This window comes from Staurois parvus, unplaced genomic scaffold (genome assembly GCF_062004578.1).
Source record: "Staurois parvus isolate SC_StPar_1 unplaced genomic scaffold, SC_StPar_1.0 ptg000120l, whole genome shotgun sequence".
NCBI classification, from domain to species: domain Eukaryota; kingdom Metazoa; phylum Chordata; class Amphibia; order Anura; family Ranidae; genus Staurois; species Staurois parvus.
This window is the reverse complement of record NW_028317916.1, coordinates 2976818-2993312: the sequence shown is the minus strand read 5'-3', so window position 1 is coordinate 2993312 and position 16495 is coordinate 2976818. Positions and strand designations below refer to the sequence as shown.

Sequence of the window (16495 nt, the reverse complement as noted above, 5' to 3'; positions counted from 1 at the left end):
TTATACCTTTAAATCTTCTTCATTAATTTCTTCACTGAGTTCCATGACACTGTCTTGAGATGAACGTCTGCTGTAAATATCTAATTCTTGTGTTACTACAGATTGGGGGGCCATTGACATTTTTCTAATGGAAGCATTCCCTCTTGCAAAAGCAACTTGACTTTGTGAAATTGATGTACCAGTCATTAGGCTCAACACTGACTGCCTCCTTCGACCCTGAAAAGTGGGACCTGTGTTGAGAATGTTACTCCGTGGTAGGATGGCTTCCCCTTGTTCTGAATCAGGAACTAAGGAAAGTTTTCTTTCTTCTGGTTCTGCAGGGGACTCTTCTTCAATTCCGCCCATTTGTGGCTGAGATTTCTGCATGATTGAAAACTTTCTACTTGATTTCCGAGAATTTATAATGGAATTTTTCCTCTTCTCCATAATTTCTGCTGCTTGCTTAAAGGACTTATTTCGGATTTCATTTCTAGCAACTATGGGTTCACTGTCAATGGAAAGTCGTCTCAAAGTCTCTGTTAATATTGAATTTCTCCTCTCTGCACTGAAGTTATCAAAGGCATCAAATCCCATAAGCTGGGAACTGAAGTCTGGACGTTGCTCTTGAAGCTCTGCAAATGTTCCATAAAAATAAGAGGTACCTTCATGCAGAATGAGTATTTTGTCAGCTTTTTTCAGCTGTTCCAGTTTTGAGGTGACTAGAATTCTGGTCTTGTTGGCCATTAGCTTGCAAAAACAGCTAGGAAGAAAAACTAATCAGTAATCATCATAAAAGTAATCTTATTCAATATTATTTTAGAGAAAATAGGTATGCCAAAAGGAAACATGATGCAGTATATATGAAAAAAAAGCATGCTTTGCCAAAATTTCCAGATTTTCTGAGGCTGCCCCAGGATTATTTTTTCTTTTTATGAGGAGGTGAGGAAAACCTTGGGCAGAGGGGTGGCTGTGGACATGGTATACATGGATTTTGTAAAAGCGTTTGACACAGTTCCCCACACATGACTAATATGTAAGGTTAAGTCTACAGGCTTTAAAAAAATCGGTATGTAAATGGATAGAAAATTATCATATTCAGAGAGTAGTGGTTAATGATTCATACTCTGAATGGTCTAGGGTTGTTAGTGGTGTACCCCAAAGTTCAGTGTTGGGACTCTTATGTTTTTATATATTTATAAATGATATAGGGTCTGGGATTAAAAAATAGTGTTTCAGTCTTTGCAGATGACATAAAGCTGTGCAGTGGAATAACGTCCTTACAGGATGTCTTCAACTTACAAGCCAACCTCAATGCACTGTTTAATTGGGCAACTATCTGGCCAATGAGGTTTAATGTTGATAAATGTAAAGTTATGCACTTGGGGGGCTAAAAATATGCATGCATCATACATACTAGGGGGCGTAAAACTGGGGGAATCAATGGTGGAGAAGGATCTGGGAGTTCTGGTAGATCACAAGCTTAATAATGGCATGCAATGCCACGCTGTGGTTTCTAAAGCGAGCAAAATCCTCTCTTGTATTAAAAGAGGTATAGACTCCAGAGAGAGAGAGATATAATTTTACCCCTGTACAAATCATTAGTAATACCACATCTGGAATATGCAGTTCAGTTTTGGGCACCAATTCACAAAAAGAACATTGGGGACCTGGAGAAAGTGCAGAGAAGGGCAACCAAACTGATAAGAGGCATGGAGGAGCTCAGTTTGAGGAAATATTCAAGGAACTGAATTTATTCTCTCTTGAGAAGAGGAGATTAAGGGGAGATATGATCAACATGTATAAATACATCAGTGGTTCATATAGTGAGCTCAGTGTAGAGTTATTCACCCTTAGGTCATCACAGAAGACAAGGGGGCACTCTTTACATCTGAAGGAAAAGAAATTTAATCACAGTAAGAGCTGTGAAAATGTGGAGTAGACTCCCTCAAGAGTTGCTTCTGGCCAGCTCAGTGGATTGCTTTAAAAAAGGCCTGGATTCCTTCTTAGATACACAGAATACAACTGGATACTAACATTTATAGGTAAAGTTGATCTAGGGAATATCTGATTGCCTCTTGGGGGATCAGGAAGGAATTCTTTCTGTTGCAGGAGCAAATTGCATCATACTTTACTGTTTGTTTTTTTTGCCTTCCTCTGGAACAACTGTGGGTATAGGATTATAACTTCTTTTTTTTTGTTGAACTGGATAGACTTTTGTCCTTTTTCAGCCAGACAAACCATGTAACTATCTTTCTTTAGCCAATGGTGTGAGCCATGAAGAAGCTGATTTTGATTAGCTTACACAAAGATTTCAGAGCTAGATTTTTCTTTGGGAAACCTATCAGGACTTACAGACGGATAATTCTTTAGTTTTTAACAATGAATTTAAATTGAAAAAATATGAAAGCAATGCTTCTCCTGGAAAGGAAATCAATGCGCAAAATATTTGACTATGATTTGTAACTTGCAAAAAATTATATAGTAAGAATGTAAAACTAAATTTAGCTCTAGGCTAAAAAACTCACATATATTATTAAAACAAATATGCAGATGAATAAACTAGATCAGCCATTCTTAACCAGGGTGCCCGGGCACCCTGGGGTGCCTTGAGGTTTCTTCAGGGGTGCCTTTTCAAAATGTCTAAAAATTGCCCAAAACTTGTATACAAGCCAGCGGGTGGAACAAGCATGCCTTCTACTATAGTTACACAAAGCCACAGATTTTCATTGTGCATCATTATGACCTTCTAGCCGCCGGGCATCCTGACAACCAATGACATCATCAGTTGATAAGGAGGCTGTCAGTTGCCTGCACAGTATCCTAGTTTGGCCCTCCCCTTCCCCTCTCCATCAGTGCTGGGGTCACATTAGCTCAGTGATGGAGGAAAAACCGAGGGAGAAGAGAAACGCTGGAATACTACTCAGTACCAGTGTGCAAAAGTGTATTTGCTTTGGAAGAATAAATCACCTCTAATGATGGGTGTCCTACATGTGTGGATGTTGCTGCGTATAAAACTATTAGAATGTTTTTTCACATTTTAGAATGGGGTGTTCTTTTAAAATGATGGACAGTCTTGAGGCACCCCATTTTAGAATGGGGTGCCTCAAAACTGTCCATCATTTTAAAGGGTGCCTCGAGGCTGTCCATAATTTTAAAGGGTGCCTCAGGACATCCTATAATTTTAAAGGGAGTCTTGACTGAAAAAAAGTTGAGAAACACTGAACTAGATAATCATAAACAGTCGTTTTTGTCATTCTGCCATATGCAGGTAGAATGTCTTTGCATGATGAGTGAACAGAGGCCAAATGAAAAGGATGGATACAGTAAACAAAATACATATCATGTAGCTGCTAGCAGCTGCTTTGCCTGCACACATCTAAGGAAAAGTACATTTAAAGCTATGGACAAGGAGGCCAAAATACAAAATATAGACTCAGCATAATTTACTTGAATTTTGGTGATCACAGATAATGCAAAACAAATTTGAGGCTTCTACCATTTCTACATATACTGCTTAAAGACTGATGATCCAATACACATATTATCAGTATAGATTATTCTGTTTCACAGATTGTGGATTAAGATGCTTAAAATCTTTAGTTAAAGGATAAGTACAGGCAAACAGCTGTGCTGAGTGTCTGCAGGAGTCTGGAATTGCATCTGCGATCTGCTGATCGTGGGTGCAATGCTCCGCAGGCTCCTAAGAAAAAAAAATGCAGGGTCAATAAAGTTCCAGAACTAAATCATCTTTATACCTATTCTGGGTCAGTGATTCAGACAGCACTGTAATCAAAGCGTCAGAGTGACAGCTACTGTATGTACCATCCTAAAGGTGGCATTTATCACCCACGTGCATTTATGTCATTTACATTGGTTATTTCTTCACATTTTCTTAGCGCTGCACCAATATATATTTTATATAAGTACCTGAAATAATAATAATTATTGGCAGATACAATTACTGAACTCTTTAGGATGGTACATACAGTAGCTGTCACTCTGATGCTTTTGCTGTCAATGTCCTGCTGTGGAGATTTCCCTTCACTTCCAATATAGTGTATATTGCCTTTTTATTTCTGTGTAAGAATTTTGCTCTATTTTGGTAGATTTTAGTATATGAGTTTAAGTATTAGACAGCCAGTGCATAATTTTGGTTACATACCTTTCAAATATCTCTTTCTCTGTAAACAAATCAAGGTAACTAAATGGAGAATCCAGTAGGTACAGGTCAGCATCTTTGTACACCGCTCTAAACAAACCACAAATAGAAATTGATAGTTAAAACATTTACCAGGACTGTAAGCTATTTGCATGACCATAAAACAGGGCTGTACCAGGGACATCTGCGGGTAAAAAACAAATAACTCTGGTGCACAGAAGTAAAGTAGTGTAAGGGTGAAAAGGATAAAAATTATAAAGCAAAAGATAACGGCAATATTGGCATACAAGTACTTAAAACAGGGTATGTAAATGCATTGGTGTACAATAAGTCCTTATAAGAGTGTCTCAGGCAATCAGTGATTTAGCACAAAGACGGCAGCCATCTTCGGAGCAAGCCAGCTCTGTAGGCAGGGACAGAAGAGAAGAGACAGGAGGCGCCCGTCTGAGTGTAGTAATAACACTGTATTTAATAGCAAAGGATTAAAAACACTCACAAAGGAAGTAATAAAACAAGTTCATCTGTGTATATGAGAGATGACCGTTCCTCAAAACGTCCTGCAGGCGTCACTAGTGGCAGGTGCAATAGCAGCTGGGCTGATGGAGATGGTGAGAGACACTGTAGTGGTCAATCCTACAGAGTGCCGATCCAGCGGCGTTTGTGCAGGAAGGAGTCTAGTAACCAGCATGGCACACACCGACAGGATGTGACATCAAAGGAAGAGGCAGAGGGTCAGTGGGGAGGAAGAGCACAGACGTGGGAAAGTCAAGCTACACGCTTGGAGCCTCTAGCTCCTTCTATTGGCCTTTAGAAGTGATGTCATATCCTGTCGGTGTGTTCCATGCTGGTTACTAGGCTCCTTTCTGCACAAACGCCGCTGGATCGGCTCTACAACACCACCACTCTGCAGGATTGACCACTACAGTGTCTCTCACCATCTCCATCAGCCCAGCTGCTATTGCACCAACCACCAGTGGTGCCTGGAGGATATTTTGAGGAATGATCATCTCTCATATACACAGATGAACTTGTTTTATTACTTCCTTTGTGAGTGTTTTTAATCCTTTGCTATTAAATACAGTGTTATTACTACACTCAGACGGGCGCCTCTTGTCTCTTTTCTTCTGACATCTGCGGGTACCATGCCATATAATTTTCATTTCAAATAATATATAAAATGCTTAATGTCAGAAACTTTACAGCATTCCTGGCTACCCTATTCCATAACCATGTCTCAACCAAGAGGTGTACACAAGAGCAGAGTCTCAATCAGCTCTCTGCCTCCCCACTGGCTCACACACAGCAGCGGGAGCCATTGGCTCCCACTGCTGTCAATCACAGCCAGTGAGGAGGGAGAGAGCCTCACTCTGTGTGTCTTATGGCAGCTTGCTATGGTGGTCATTCAATGGGGTGGAGGGGCCAGGGGCTCCGGTGGAGAACACCAGAAGAGGAGGATCAGGGCTGCTCTGTGCAAAACCATTGCAGAGAGCAGGTAAGTATTACATGTTTCTTATTTTTTTAACATTTTAACTTTTACAATCACTTTAATCTCCTTTAGATCTACAAACAGCCATATATTGCAAGGGCCTGCCTGATTGCATACTAGTTGAATAAATTGCTTAGGTTGGTTCTTATATTACACAGTTTTGGAAATTATGGCCAGCCTAACATTGATATGCAATTCTCCTCTCCTTCCCTTGAGCTACACCTAAAATCTGTTATTCATTCCATTCCAAATCAACCTCAAATGTTTTAAAAAATGGTCCCCAACACTTGGATATTAGTGGTGTACCAAAACCAAAAATTCAGGATGCACTTGGCCGAAAACCGAAACTGACAGTTTTAAAATTAAAAAAAAAATGAATTAATGTGGCTGGCGTTTTTGCACTGAAGTTACTAGGGGGCGTTTTTACATTGATGTTTATGGGTACGCAATTTTGCATTAAAGTCTATGGGACACAATTTTGCATTGAAGTCACTAGGGAGCATTTTTGTATGAAATTCTATGGAACGCTACTTTGCATGAAATCTATGGGACACGAATGAGTGCAAACAAAGACAAAGAACAATAACAGCAGCACAAAATGCTATAATGTGCTAGTGACAAAAGTGAACATAAATGGCCGCATGACCTCTATCACCTCCAGTCCCTCACATAGAAGATGCAAGCAAGAAGACTCCCATAGTGTAATATGTCACAAACATTATTATAAACAATATCCACAAAAAGCTACTCACATTTAAAATAGGTCCGCAGACCAAAAAAGGCAAAATTCTTGCAACAAAAAACTGCAGGGAAGGTGTATGTGATCGGGAGTACCAAGATGGTGGCTGCCGTCCGTACCGGATATGACGTCACCATGCTTCCTTGATGATAGAAGTCTGCAGCCATTTCTGGAGCATGCCTACAAGTGCTTGTCAGCGCCATTGTGGATGACCTTTTGCTCTTTGATTGCTATTGAGGACCAATTTCTTGGAATGATCATTTGAGGTTCTCTATGCTCTGTGACTCCTTGCGGGTCGCATTTTGAAGGTGAGCGCACACGCTAGCCGGTGGAGGATATTTTCGTATATATTTGCTGCACTGGATGTTTCATGGTGCGAACTGAAGATTGATTGTGTTTTTTCCTGTGTCTTGGGAATGTCATATTTTTTTGGACTGAGTCACTTTATTTAACAATCAATTTTTGGAACTGAAGCACGTTTATCAACACGATACACATCATCATTATTACTATGTTCACTTTTGTCACCAGCACATTATAGCATTTTGTGCTGCTATTATTGTTTTGTCTTTGCACCCATTCACATGTCCTTTGCATATGTTATGTTTACACTTGGATGAGGGGCATATGTTTATTAATTTTATAATTGTTTTCATGGTTTATTGTTCATACACTAAGTAGCGCAGCACCCTTTCACTTTTCAATTGCAATACATTACATCACTTCCAAAGTTGTATTCTGTAATCTGAGAATTTTCATAACCTCTTCAATATTTGATATGAGACTAGGATGCAAAAAAAACACTAGACGCCAAGCGGCCGCACATTTGTGTTCTATTAAAAAAACATATGTGCTCAGAGCGTGTGCCCTGCTCACTCCCAGCACACATGTCTGGTACTCACGGAATGGTCCCAATCTCCTCTTTCGATCGGGACCTTTCCCAATCATGTGACCGCCATGACAGCGTGTCACGGTGGTCACATGACCCTAAACCCCGCCCCGCCTCCTGGCTTCTGAAACCCGTAAAGGGCTGGGAGGCGCCAGTGCCAAGGGGTTAAATAGGCTATGCTGCCTGAAGTCAGAAGGAGGGGTTCCTGATTGCAGTGACTGGGTGCACAATGATGACATAATTGGGAGCCCATCCTACCAGCTCCTGATCGACAGTAGGTGACAACTCTGTTGCAGTTCTGGGGCACTGATAAAGTGCTCCCCAGAACTACAGTGGGGATCGAAAGTTTGGGCACCCCAGCTAAAAATTTGTATTAATGTGCATAAAGAATCCAAGGAAAGATGGAAAAATCTTCAAAAGGCATCAAATTACAGATTAGACATTCCTATAATATGTCAACAAAAGTTAGATTTTATTTCCATCATTTACACTTTCAAAATAACAGAAAACAAAAAATTGGCGTCTGCAAAAGTTTGGGCACCCTGCAGAGTTAATATCTCGTACTGCCCCCTTTGGCAAGTATCACAGCTTGTAAAGGCTTTTTGTAGCCAGCCAAGAGTCTTTCAATTCTTGTTTGAGGTATCTTTGCCCATTCTTCCTTACAAAAGTCTTCCAGTTCTTTGAGATTTCTGGGCTGTCTGTCACGCACTGCTCTTTTAAGGTCTATCCATAGATTTTCAATTATGTTGAGGTCAGGAGATTGTGAAGGCCATGGCAAAACCTTCAGTTTACGCCTCTTGATGTAATCCCCCGTGGATTTCGAGGTGTGTTTAGGATCATTATCTATTTGTAGAAGCCATCCTCTCTTTAACTTCAGCTTTTTCACAGATGGCATCAAGTTACCATCCAAAATTTGCTGAAATTTTATTGAATCCATTTTTCCTTCTACTCGTGAGATGTTCCCTGTGCCACTGGCTGCAACACAACCCCAAAGCATAATTGATCCAACCCCATGCTTAACAGTTGGACAGAGGTTCTTTTCATTAAATTCTGTGCTCCTTCTTCTCCAAACGTACCTTTGCTCATTCCGGCCAAAAAGTTCAATTTTAACCTCATCGGTCCACAGAACTTGTTTCCAAAATGCATCAGGCTTGTCTATATGTTCATTTGCAAAGTTCAAACGATGATTTTTGTGGTGAGGACGTAGAAAAGGTTTTCTTCTGATGACTCTTCCATGAAGACCATATTTGTACAAGTATCTCTTTATAGTGGAATAGTGTACCACAACTCCAGTGTCTGCCAGATCTTTCTGGAGGGATCGTGCAGTCAAATGTGGGTTTTGAATTGTTTTTCTCACAATCCTGCGAGCTGTTCTGTCTGATATTTTTCTTGGTCTTCCAGATCTTGCTTTAACTTCCACTGTTCCTGATGACTGCCATTTCTTAATTACATTCCGAACAGAGGATATTGACATCTGAAAACGCTTTGCTATCTTCTTATAGCCTTCTCCAGCTTTATGAGCGTCAACTATTTTCAGTTTCAGTTTTCTAGACAACTGCTTAGAAGAACCCATGGTGCTGATTGTTGGGGCAAGGTCAGATGAGTCTGGGCATTTAAAACCTTTGAGATTGACATCATCTGGTCTTCCCAGACAATGATTGAGAACAATCCATGACACTGGCAGGTCTCAGCTTGGCAAAGGGGGCAGTGCATGCTATAAATTCTGCAGGGTGCCCAAACTTTTGCAGACGCCATTTTTTTGTTTTCTGTTATTTTGAAAGTGTAAATGATGGAAATAAAATCTAACTTTTGTTGACATATTATAAGAATGTCTAATCTGTAATTTGATGCTTTTTGAAGATTTTTCCATCTTTCCTTGGCTTCTTTATTCACATTAATACAAATGTTTAGCTGGGGTGCCCAAACTTTCGATCCCCACTGTACGTGATGACACATACTGTATATGCCATAGCTGGGTATTAACCTCACCCATCCTGCCACTGCATACAGTGAAAGAAAATAAGTATTTGATCCCCTGCTGATTTTGAATGTTTTCCCACTCACAAAGAAATGATCGGTCTAAAAATCGAATGGTAGGTGTATTGTAACACTTGTCGGCGTAGAGTGTTACCAATTGTTTTCTTGGTGACTGTGGTCCCAGCTGCCTGGAGATCATTGACAAGATCCTCATGTGTAGTTCTGGGATGATTTCTCACTGTTCTCATGATCATTGACACTCAATGAGGTGAGATCTTGCATGGTGCACCAGACCTAGGGAGACTGACAGTTGTTTTGTGTTTCTTCCATTTGCGAATGATTGCACCAACTGTTGTCACCTTCTCACCAAGCTGCTTTGTGATAGTTGGGTAGCCCAGTCCAGCCTTGTGTAGGTCTACAATCCTGACATCCTTGGACAGCTCCTTGGTATTTGCCATGGTGGAGAGTTTGGAATCTGATTGATTGCTCCTGTGGACAGGTGTCTTTTATACAGGTAACAAAATGAGATTAGCAGCAGTCCCTTTAAGAGACTGCTTCTAATCTCAGCTTGTTACCTGTATGAAAGACACCTGGTAGCCAGAAATCCTGCTGAATGATAGGGGATCAAATACTTATTTCCCTCATAAACATGCAAATCAGTGCATAATTTGTTAGACATGCATTTCTTTTGAATTTTTTGTTGCTATTCTGTCTCTCAGTGTTACATTACACTTACCATTCGATTTTTAGACTGATCATTTCTTTGTGAGTGGGCAAACATTCAAAATCAGGGGATCAAATACTTATTTCCTTCACTGTATATACATTTAGCAGTCGTAAATGGTTAAAGTGCTTTTGCTGCTTGTTCAGAATTTGTAAATACTTTAGTGTGCATATTTTCCAGCTACCTCTCCTCTCCATAGCAATGCACACTCCTCAGCCATTCATGTTCATGAAAAAAGATCACCCTCTGATGTCTACGGCAAATTTTACAGTCATGAAAAAACACACACTCTGACATCTACTGCTAATTTCTCCTTGGCAGATGAGAACTATGTGTGATCATGGAGTCAGAGCAAAACACATACTCTTTCCTCCACTCTTACGTAACAGTTTCCACATACCTATAAAGGCTAAAAGATAATCCTGTTATCTGCTTTATAAACCTGTCCTAAATGTTTCGCTGTTTCATGGGCCATTTCTTCATATCAAATCCTTCTAAATCAACTTTTTGCCTAATTCTATTCTCTAAAACAATTCTATATTACAAACATGCACTATAACATCAAGATGACCTTTTTAAATGACTGTCATCTGTTATTAGAAATTATGTACGGAGGAGGATTATCAACACCGCAGGAAGTCATTTTATTCTTAAACTGGATTTACAATGTGACATTTATTCAAGGAGTACAGCAAAGCAATGATGTTATTAGATATGCTGTGAGAATCTGTTGAAATAAAAAAGTCTTACCTTGCTAGAGAGATTCGTGCCCGCTGTCCTCCACTCAGGGTGATCCCTCCTTCCCCTAGAACGGTATTGTCTTTCTCTGGAAACTTTGCAATGTCCTGTAAAATGAACAGATATGCAGCAATGGTGAAAATATAAGTACACTTTAACTTTAGTTTCCACATGGATCATTGTGAAAAATGTGCCCATATCAAACAAATTAACAATTGGAACATATCAGAAGTATATAGTATACAGCTGGTAATACATTTGTAATTATTATTTTTGTTCAGCCTGCAGGCTGAAAAAATAAAGAATAACTGGATTCCTGCATCCACACAAATTATATGGATGGACGAAATGCCCATGTTGGGTTACGGTATAGCTAGCACCAGCTATCGCATCCCAGAACAGTGCCTGCAGGCAATGTTCAGATGACAATTTTTGGCCCAGCTCCTTTCTACAAATGAATATTCAACATTTGCTGAGCTGCCAGGGCCACCATTGTTAGAATTTCAGCTGAATCTGCTTCAGCAGTATATGGCCAGCTTAACCACTTCAAGTCCGGACACTTTCACCCCCTTCCTGCCCAGGCCAATTTTCAGATTTCAGTGCTATCACACTTTGAATGACAATTGCGCGGTCATGCAACACTGTACCGATATGAATTTTTTAGCATTTTTTTGAGACAGATAACATTTTATTTTGGTGGTGTTTATTCACCACTGGGATTTTTACTTGTTTGCTATATAATTGAAAAATCCAAACATTTTGAAAAAAAGTGTTTTTGCAAATAAATAATCTTTCTTCATAAATCCTGGCCAAGATGTATTCAGCTATCTTTTTAGTACAAAAAAAAACCTAAATTAGTTTAAAACCAAAAAGTATAATTTTCCAAAACTTTATTTGCATTTTTATTTTATTTTTTTATATTATTATTTATGTTTTTTTTTACATACTGTCACCCTAGACCTGTACTACTTGTGGGGGGGTGATGAAGAATTTTTTTTTACACTGATTGCTTTTACACCCATAATGGCTGTTAAAGCAATCATTTCCCCTTATCTCTGACTGCATTCTTACAGCCATTGAGAAATACTGTGAGAGCTGTGATTGGTCACAGCTTGTCACATGGTACAAGGCTGTTGTGAATAGCCTTGTACCATGTGACCTCTGTGATCATTTACAGATTTCACTAGTAGTAAGCAAGCAATGATGTCAGCAAATGACATCTTGCTTAATACTATTCATGTGATCACTGATTGGCCAATCAGTGATCACATGATCGGGACCTCGCACAAAGGTCCCATACAGCGATCGGTGTTCCGCTGTGTCCAGAGGCAATGGATGTGGGAGGACATTTATAAATGGCCACCCGCTCCTGCACTGCTCCAGTCCAGCCGTTTATGTACATGGGCCGGACGGGGAAGTGGTTAAAGCCCAACTCTAGGAAGTTTTAAGAAGTTCACCCTTGCAGTGCCTCCCACCCTGCACTACAAGTGTTAAATGCTCATTATGTCCAGGGGTGCACAGAAAAGAAGTAAAAACTTACCTTACTCCTGGCTCCAGCAGGTTCCCACAAGCGTTGTGACCGGTCACTCGCAGTCTGCTCTGTAAGCTGCGACTTCCTTCAGTCGCACTCCAGCCTGCTCAACATACCATACAACGTTAATGTCCTTTTATTGTATGTGATGATGCAAAGGTTCCACTAACCAACCAGAACCAGAAGAGGAGGAGGGTGCTAGAGCCGGCCCAAAGCATGGTATAAGGTAAGTGATAGAGCCTGCATTAAAGTTATTAGAAATGCAATTTTTTTTACTAACATAATAAAAATGTTAAACTTACCTGCTCTGTGCAATTGCACAGAGTGACCCTGAACCTGCTCTTCTGGAGTCCCCAACCAATGCTCTCCTCTTTTCTGTCAGCATAGCAAGCCACTTGCTATGGGGGAAAACTTGGTGGCTCAATCCTGAGCTGGGCTGTGTTTGTCTACTTACCTGCAATGTGCACACAGTGTGGCTTGTCTCCACCAGCCACCCACTCTCTGCTCACTGGATTTGACTGACAGCAGCAGAAGCCAGTGGCTCACGCCGCTGCTGGAACATCCTGTGAGAAGAGAGAGAGAGAGAGGAGAAGAACTGCAGCCAGGCACAGCACTGGATCAATACAAGGGGATAGGACACAGCAAGTTGCAAATCCTTTTTTCACCTTAATGCAGGAAATGCATTAAGTTAAAAAAATGTTTTAGCTTTGGAACCACTATAATAACCATTTACCCACTGCAAGAGTGAACTTTTTAATTCCTGGAGTTGAGCTTTAAATGCAATATCACTATGTGCATAGAGCATATCCTTAGTTTTGGACGATGGGTTAGAACTCCTTTCAGTTTGTATTGTTCTCTGTATCATCACTCCCTCTATTTGCCCATTTTGAAAGTGAGGGAAAATCTTAGAACGGGTTCACAGTAATGTGGAGCAGGACACCGCATGTAATTCGCACGGGAATCGTACCACATTCCTGTACAAATTACATGTGATGTCTGTGTGGTGCGATTTGAGCCATACATTTTGTGATCTGCGTATTGCGATCTGTTTCGGGGTGTAATTATTTTAATATTGACACCCGCACAAGATCACATGAATGCCATGTGATTGTAATGCAGTGCTGGAAACAGACAGGATTCACAGTGTTTTTCCGCACCGCATCAGTGTCAATTTGGTCTTAAACCATAGATTGGGAAAATCTGTTCTGGTTTTCCTCACTTTGGAGGGATTTCCTTTCAATTCCTGTTGTGTCTATAGCACATGAAGTAAAGGGAAATCTCTTCAATGTTACACAGATAGCCAAAAAAAAAACTGACAGGGGTTTTATCCATCTGAAACAGCCAATGACTGATTTGTGTATCGGCCCATTGCCAGTACCATGTGACCTCTGTGACCAATCACAACAGGTCACATGACAATTGTAAACAATGGATGGCTTCCTTTCATGCCATCCATTGTATACAATTGTGTTGCTAGCTGTGATTGGTCACAGTAATCACATTGTACAGACTGGGCCAATCACAGCCCATCTGTGTCATGTGATTAGTTATGGCTAATCATAGCTAATCACAACAAAAAACACTGAATGAATTGATTTCATTCAGTTAAATGCTTGCCTCTAGCCATGAAATTCACTGCTATAGACAATCATAATGTGTAAAAAAAAATACTGAGCACTATGATAACATTATATTACTTTGGTCACAGTGTTTTATTTTTTTTTAAAAACGGAGAAAAATTTAATAAAAAATAAACACTTTTTTTCCCCCACACGGTCACCAGTCAGTATCCATGATCACTGCCACACCAGTTATATGATGATGCTGCACTGCACTGGTGACAGCATTTTAAAAAAAGGGAAGACTGCAGACTGTCTACTTTCCAAAAAAGGGGTAATTTGGGGGATATCTGTATTGTCCTGAGATAGGCTGTCAGTACAGCAGGATTGATTGATTTTCGGATATATACCATCGTTTGTGGACTCTATAACTTTCCTACAGGCTAAATAATATACACTAATTTGGGTTATTTTCAGCAAAGAAAAGTAGTAGTGTACATTTGGTGTAAATTTAGAAAGAACAATTATTTATTTGCAACATTTTATAACAGAAATGGAGAAAAACCTTTTTTTTTTTATTTAAATGGTTGTTCTTTTTTTAGTTTATTTAACAAAAAATGAAAAGCCCAGTGGTGATTAAACACCACCAAAAGAAAGCTCTAGTTGTGTGAAGAAAATGATAAAAATTTAGTTTGGATACAATGTTGCATGACCGCGCAATTGTTATTCAAACTGTGAAAGAGCTAAAAGCTGAAAATTGGCCTGGGCAGAAGGGGGTAAAAGTGCCTAGTATTGAAGTGGTTAAGTTAAACATATTTAGTGCAATATTTAAATCTCAATCTTGGTATCTCTATTGCACTCATAACCCAAGTACATTTATTTAAGACAATCATTCAACTTGTTTTACAATAAACTGAATATGCTATCCATAATTCTGTTTATATGAGCTGATGTATATTAAGGCAAACCTCCACCACAGGTTTCTATTTTGAATAAGGAAGGGAAGAATTTGGACCTCTGTCTGGTTTTAATTGCATGTCAGGGATATATGCCCACCTTTTCTGTCCTAGGGACCACTGTCACCTAAACCTGAGATGATGAACACTCTAACCCAGCGATGCTTGCCACAGCTGGCATGCAGAACCCTCTCTGTGGGCGTTACAGCCCTCTGTTCTGGATCCTTCACACACACAACCAGCTTCCAGACCCAGCAGAGCGGTGTCTCCTGTGGCACAGCGGTATCCATGAGTATTTCTTACCCGGGCACAGCGCGCCTTGTTGTTTTACAGGAAGCTGGACTATGGCTATGCCTATATCTGTCTACAAAATGTAAGTTGCTCTTGTACGGACTTGTATGTAGACATATTTTGAGAACATTTAAAGACATATCTTATATGGGTGGGGTTAGTAAATCATTTTTATTGTTTTTGTGTTCTTCTCAGACTCCAAGTGTTGAACACCAAAAAAATGAGCACAGCAAAGAAAAGCAAAACTGAAAACAGATAGTGGAATATCATTCTAAGAGGCCTGGACAGAGTCATTTGGAGTGATTGAACACAATGAGAAAGTGTTATGTATTCTGTGTGTGAAAGTGTTGTGTTTCGCACATCAAGTGTCAGATGGCACTATGGCACCAACCACAAAAGTTATTCTGTTTTTCTTTTAAGACAAAAGATGTTAATTAATTTGGACAACTGCACAAGTTTTTCTAAACTCAGTATTCAGGTTTAATTGCAGAGTTGGCACTTTGAAATAAATAAGTTGGTTTTGTGTTGCAGTTTGGGCACTCGGGCTCAAAAAGGTTCTCCCATCACTGCTTAAACCCATCTCCATTCCACTAAAATAAATGGATATTTCTCTGCTTGCAGGGTTTTTAAAATGAATGAAATAAAGGAAAATGTGCATGTTAAGAAGGGATATACTGCATTTTTTTCTTTTGCTTGGACATACACTTAAAAAGGGAAACATTTTATAAATTATATCCCCTGTACAAACCGAGATAAAGCTGACAAGTAAAACAATAGAAGCTGGGTATGATACATTAATAGCTAAGCAGGTGAACATTACAGTCTCCATTGAACTTGGTTTCACAACACAGGAAAGTGCCAGATGCCACGCACTTCATGGTTTAAAATACCCAGCCCTTTGACTATTGTTCTGTGGAACATAAAGGTCATCTTGCCCTTCTTTCTCACAGGGGTTATGGATAAAGTTCCTGTCTTTTGGTCAAAAAACAAGTCCCCATAGTGACATCTGATTTAATTTATGACCCTACCATACCTGAGTAAACACATGAGCACATTTCCAACAAATAAAAATGACACTCATTAACGCTCACATCAGATGACTAATGTGACCGTATAGGACTTCTAAAAATTTTACTGATAAGAATTTGTATAGTACATTGAATAATGTGAGAACTAAATCCCTAGCCCTCCTACTGTACCTCAAGGTCATACTTTGTATGCAAGAAGCCAGGCAGTCAGCAAAATCCCATAATTCAGATATGGGAGTAAAAGTACATTGTGGTCAGATGTGCTAAAAGAAAGGCTTGCTTTATTTAGGACTGCTCTGAAACAGAACTGAAAATGCATGTTTCAGTCTAATATTAGTGTTTTGCACACCCATGTATTTGGGACTTTTTTAAGAAAAGCATTAGAGGGTAAAAGGAAAAGTCTATTTTGGATAATTGCTTCTGCCCTTCAGACTGGGCA

At 39.7% G+C, this 16495-nt stretch overlaps 1 protein-coding gene across 1 annotated transcript in view; it reads right to left on the bottom strand.

Annotated features, from left to right (window-relative positions):
* CFTR (CF transmembrane conductance regulator) overlaps positions 1-16495 on the bottom strand; it is a 200484-nt gene that overhangs the window by 69345 nt on the left and 114644 nt on the right. Inside the window, exons 12-14 of the mRNA XM_089672096.1 lie at positions 10704-10798; positions 4142-4228; positions 7-739 (exon numbers count right to left, since the gene is read on the bottom strand). Of these exons, the coding sequence (XP_089528222.1) occupies positions 7-739; positions 4142-4228; positions 10704-10798 (915 nt within the window). The remainder of the gene's footprint in view (positions 1-6; positions 740-4141; positions 4229-10703; positions 10799-16495) is intronic.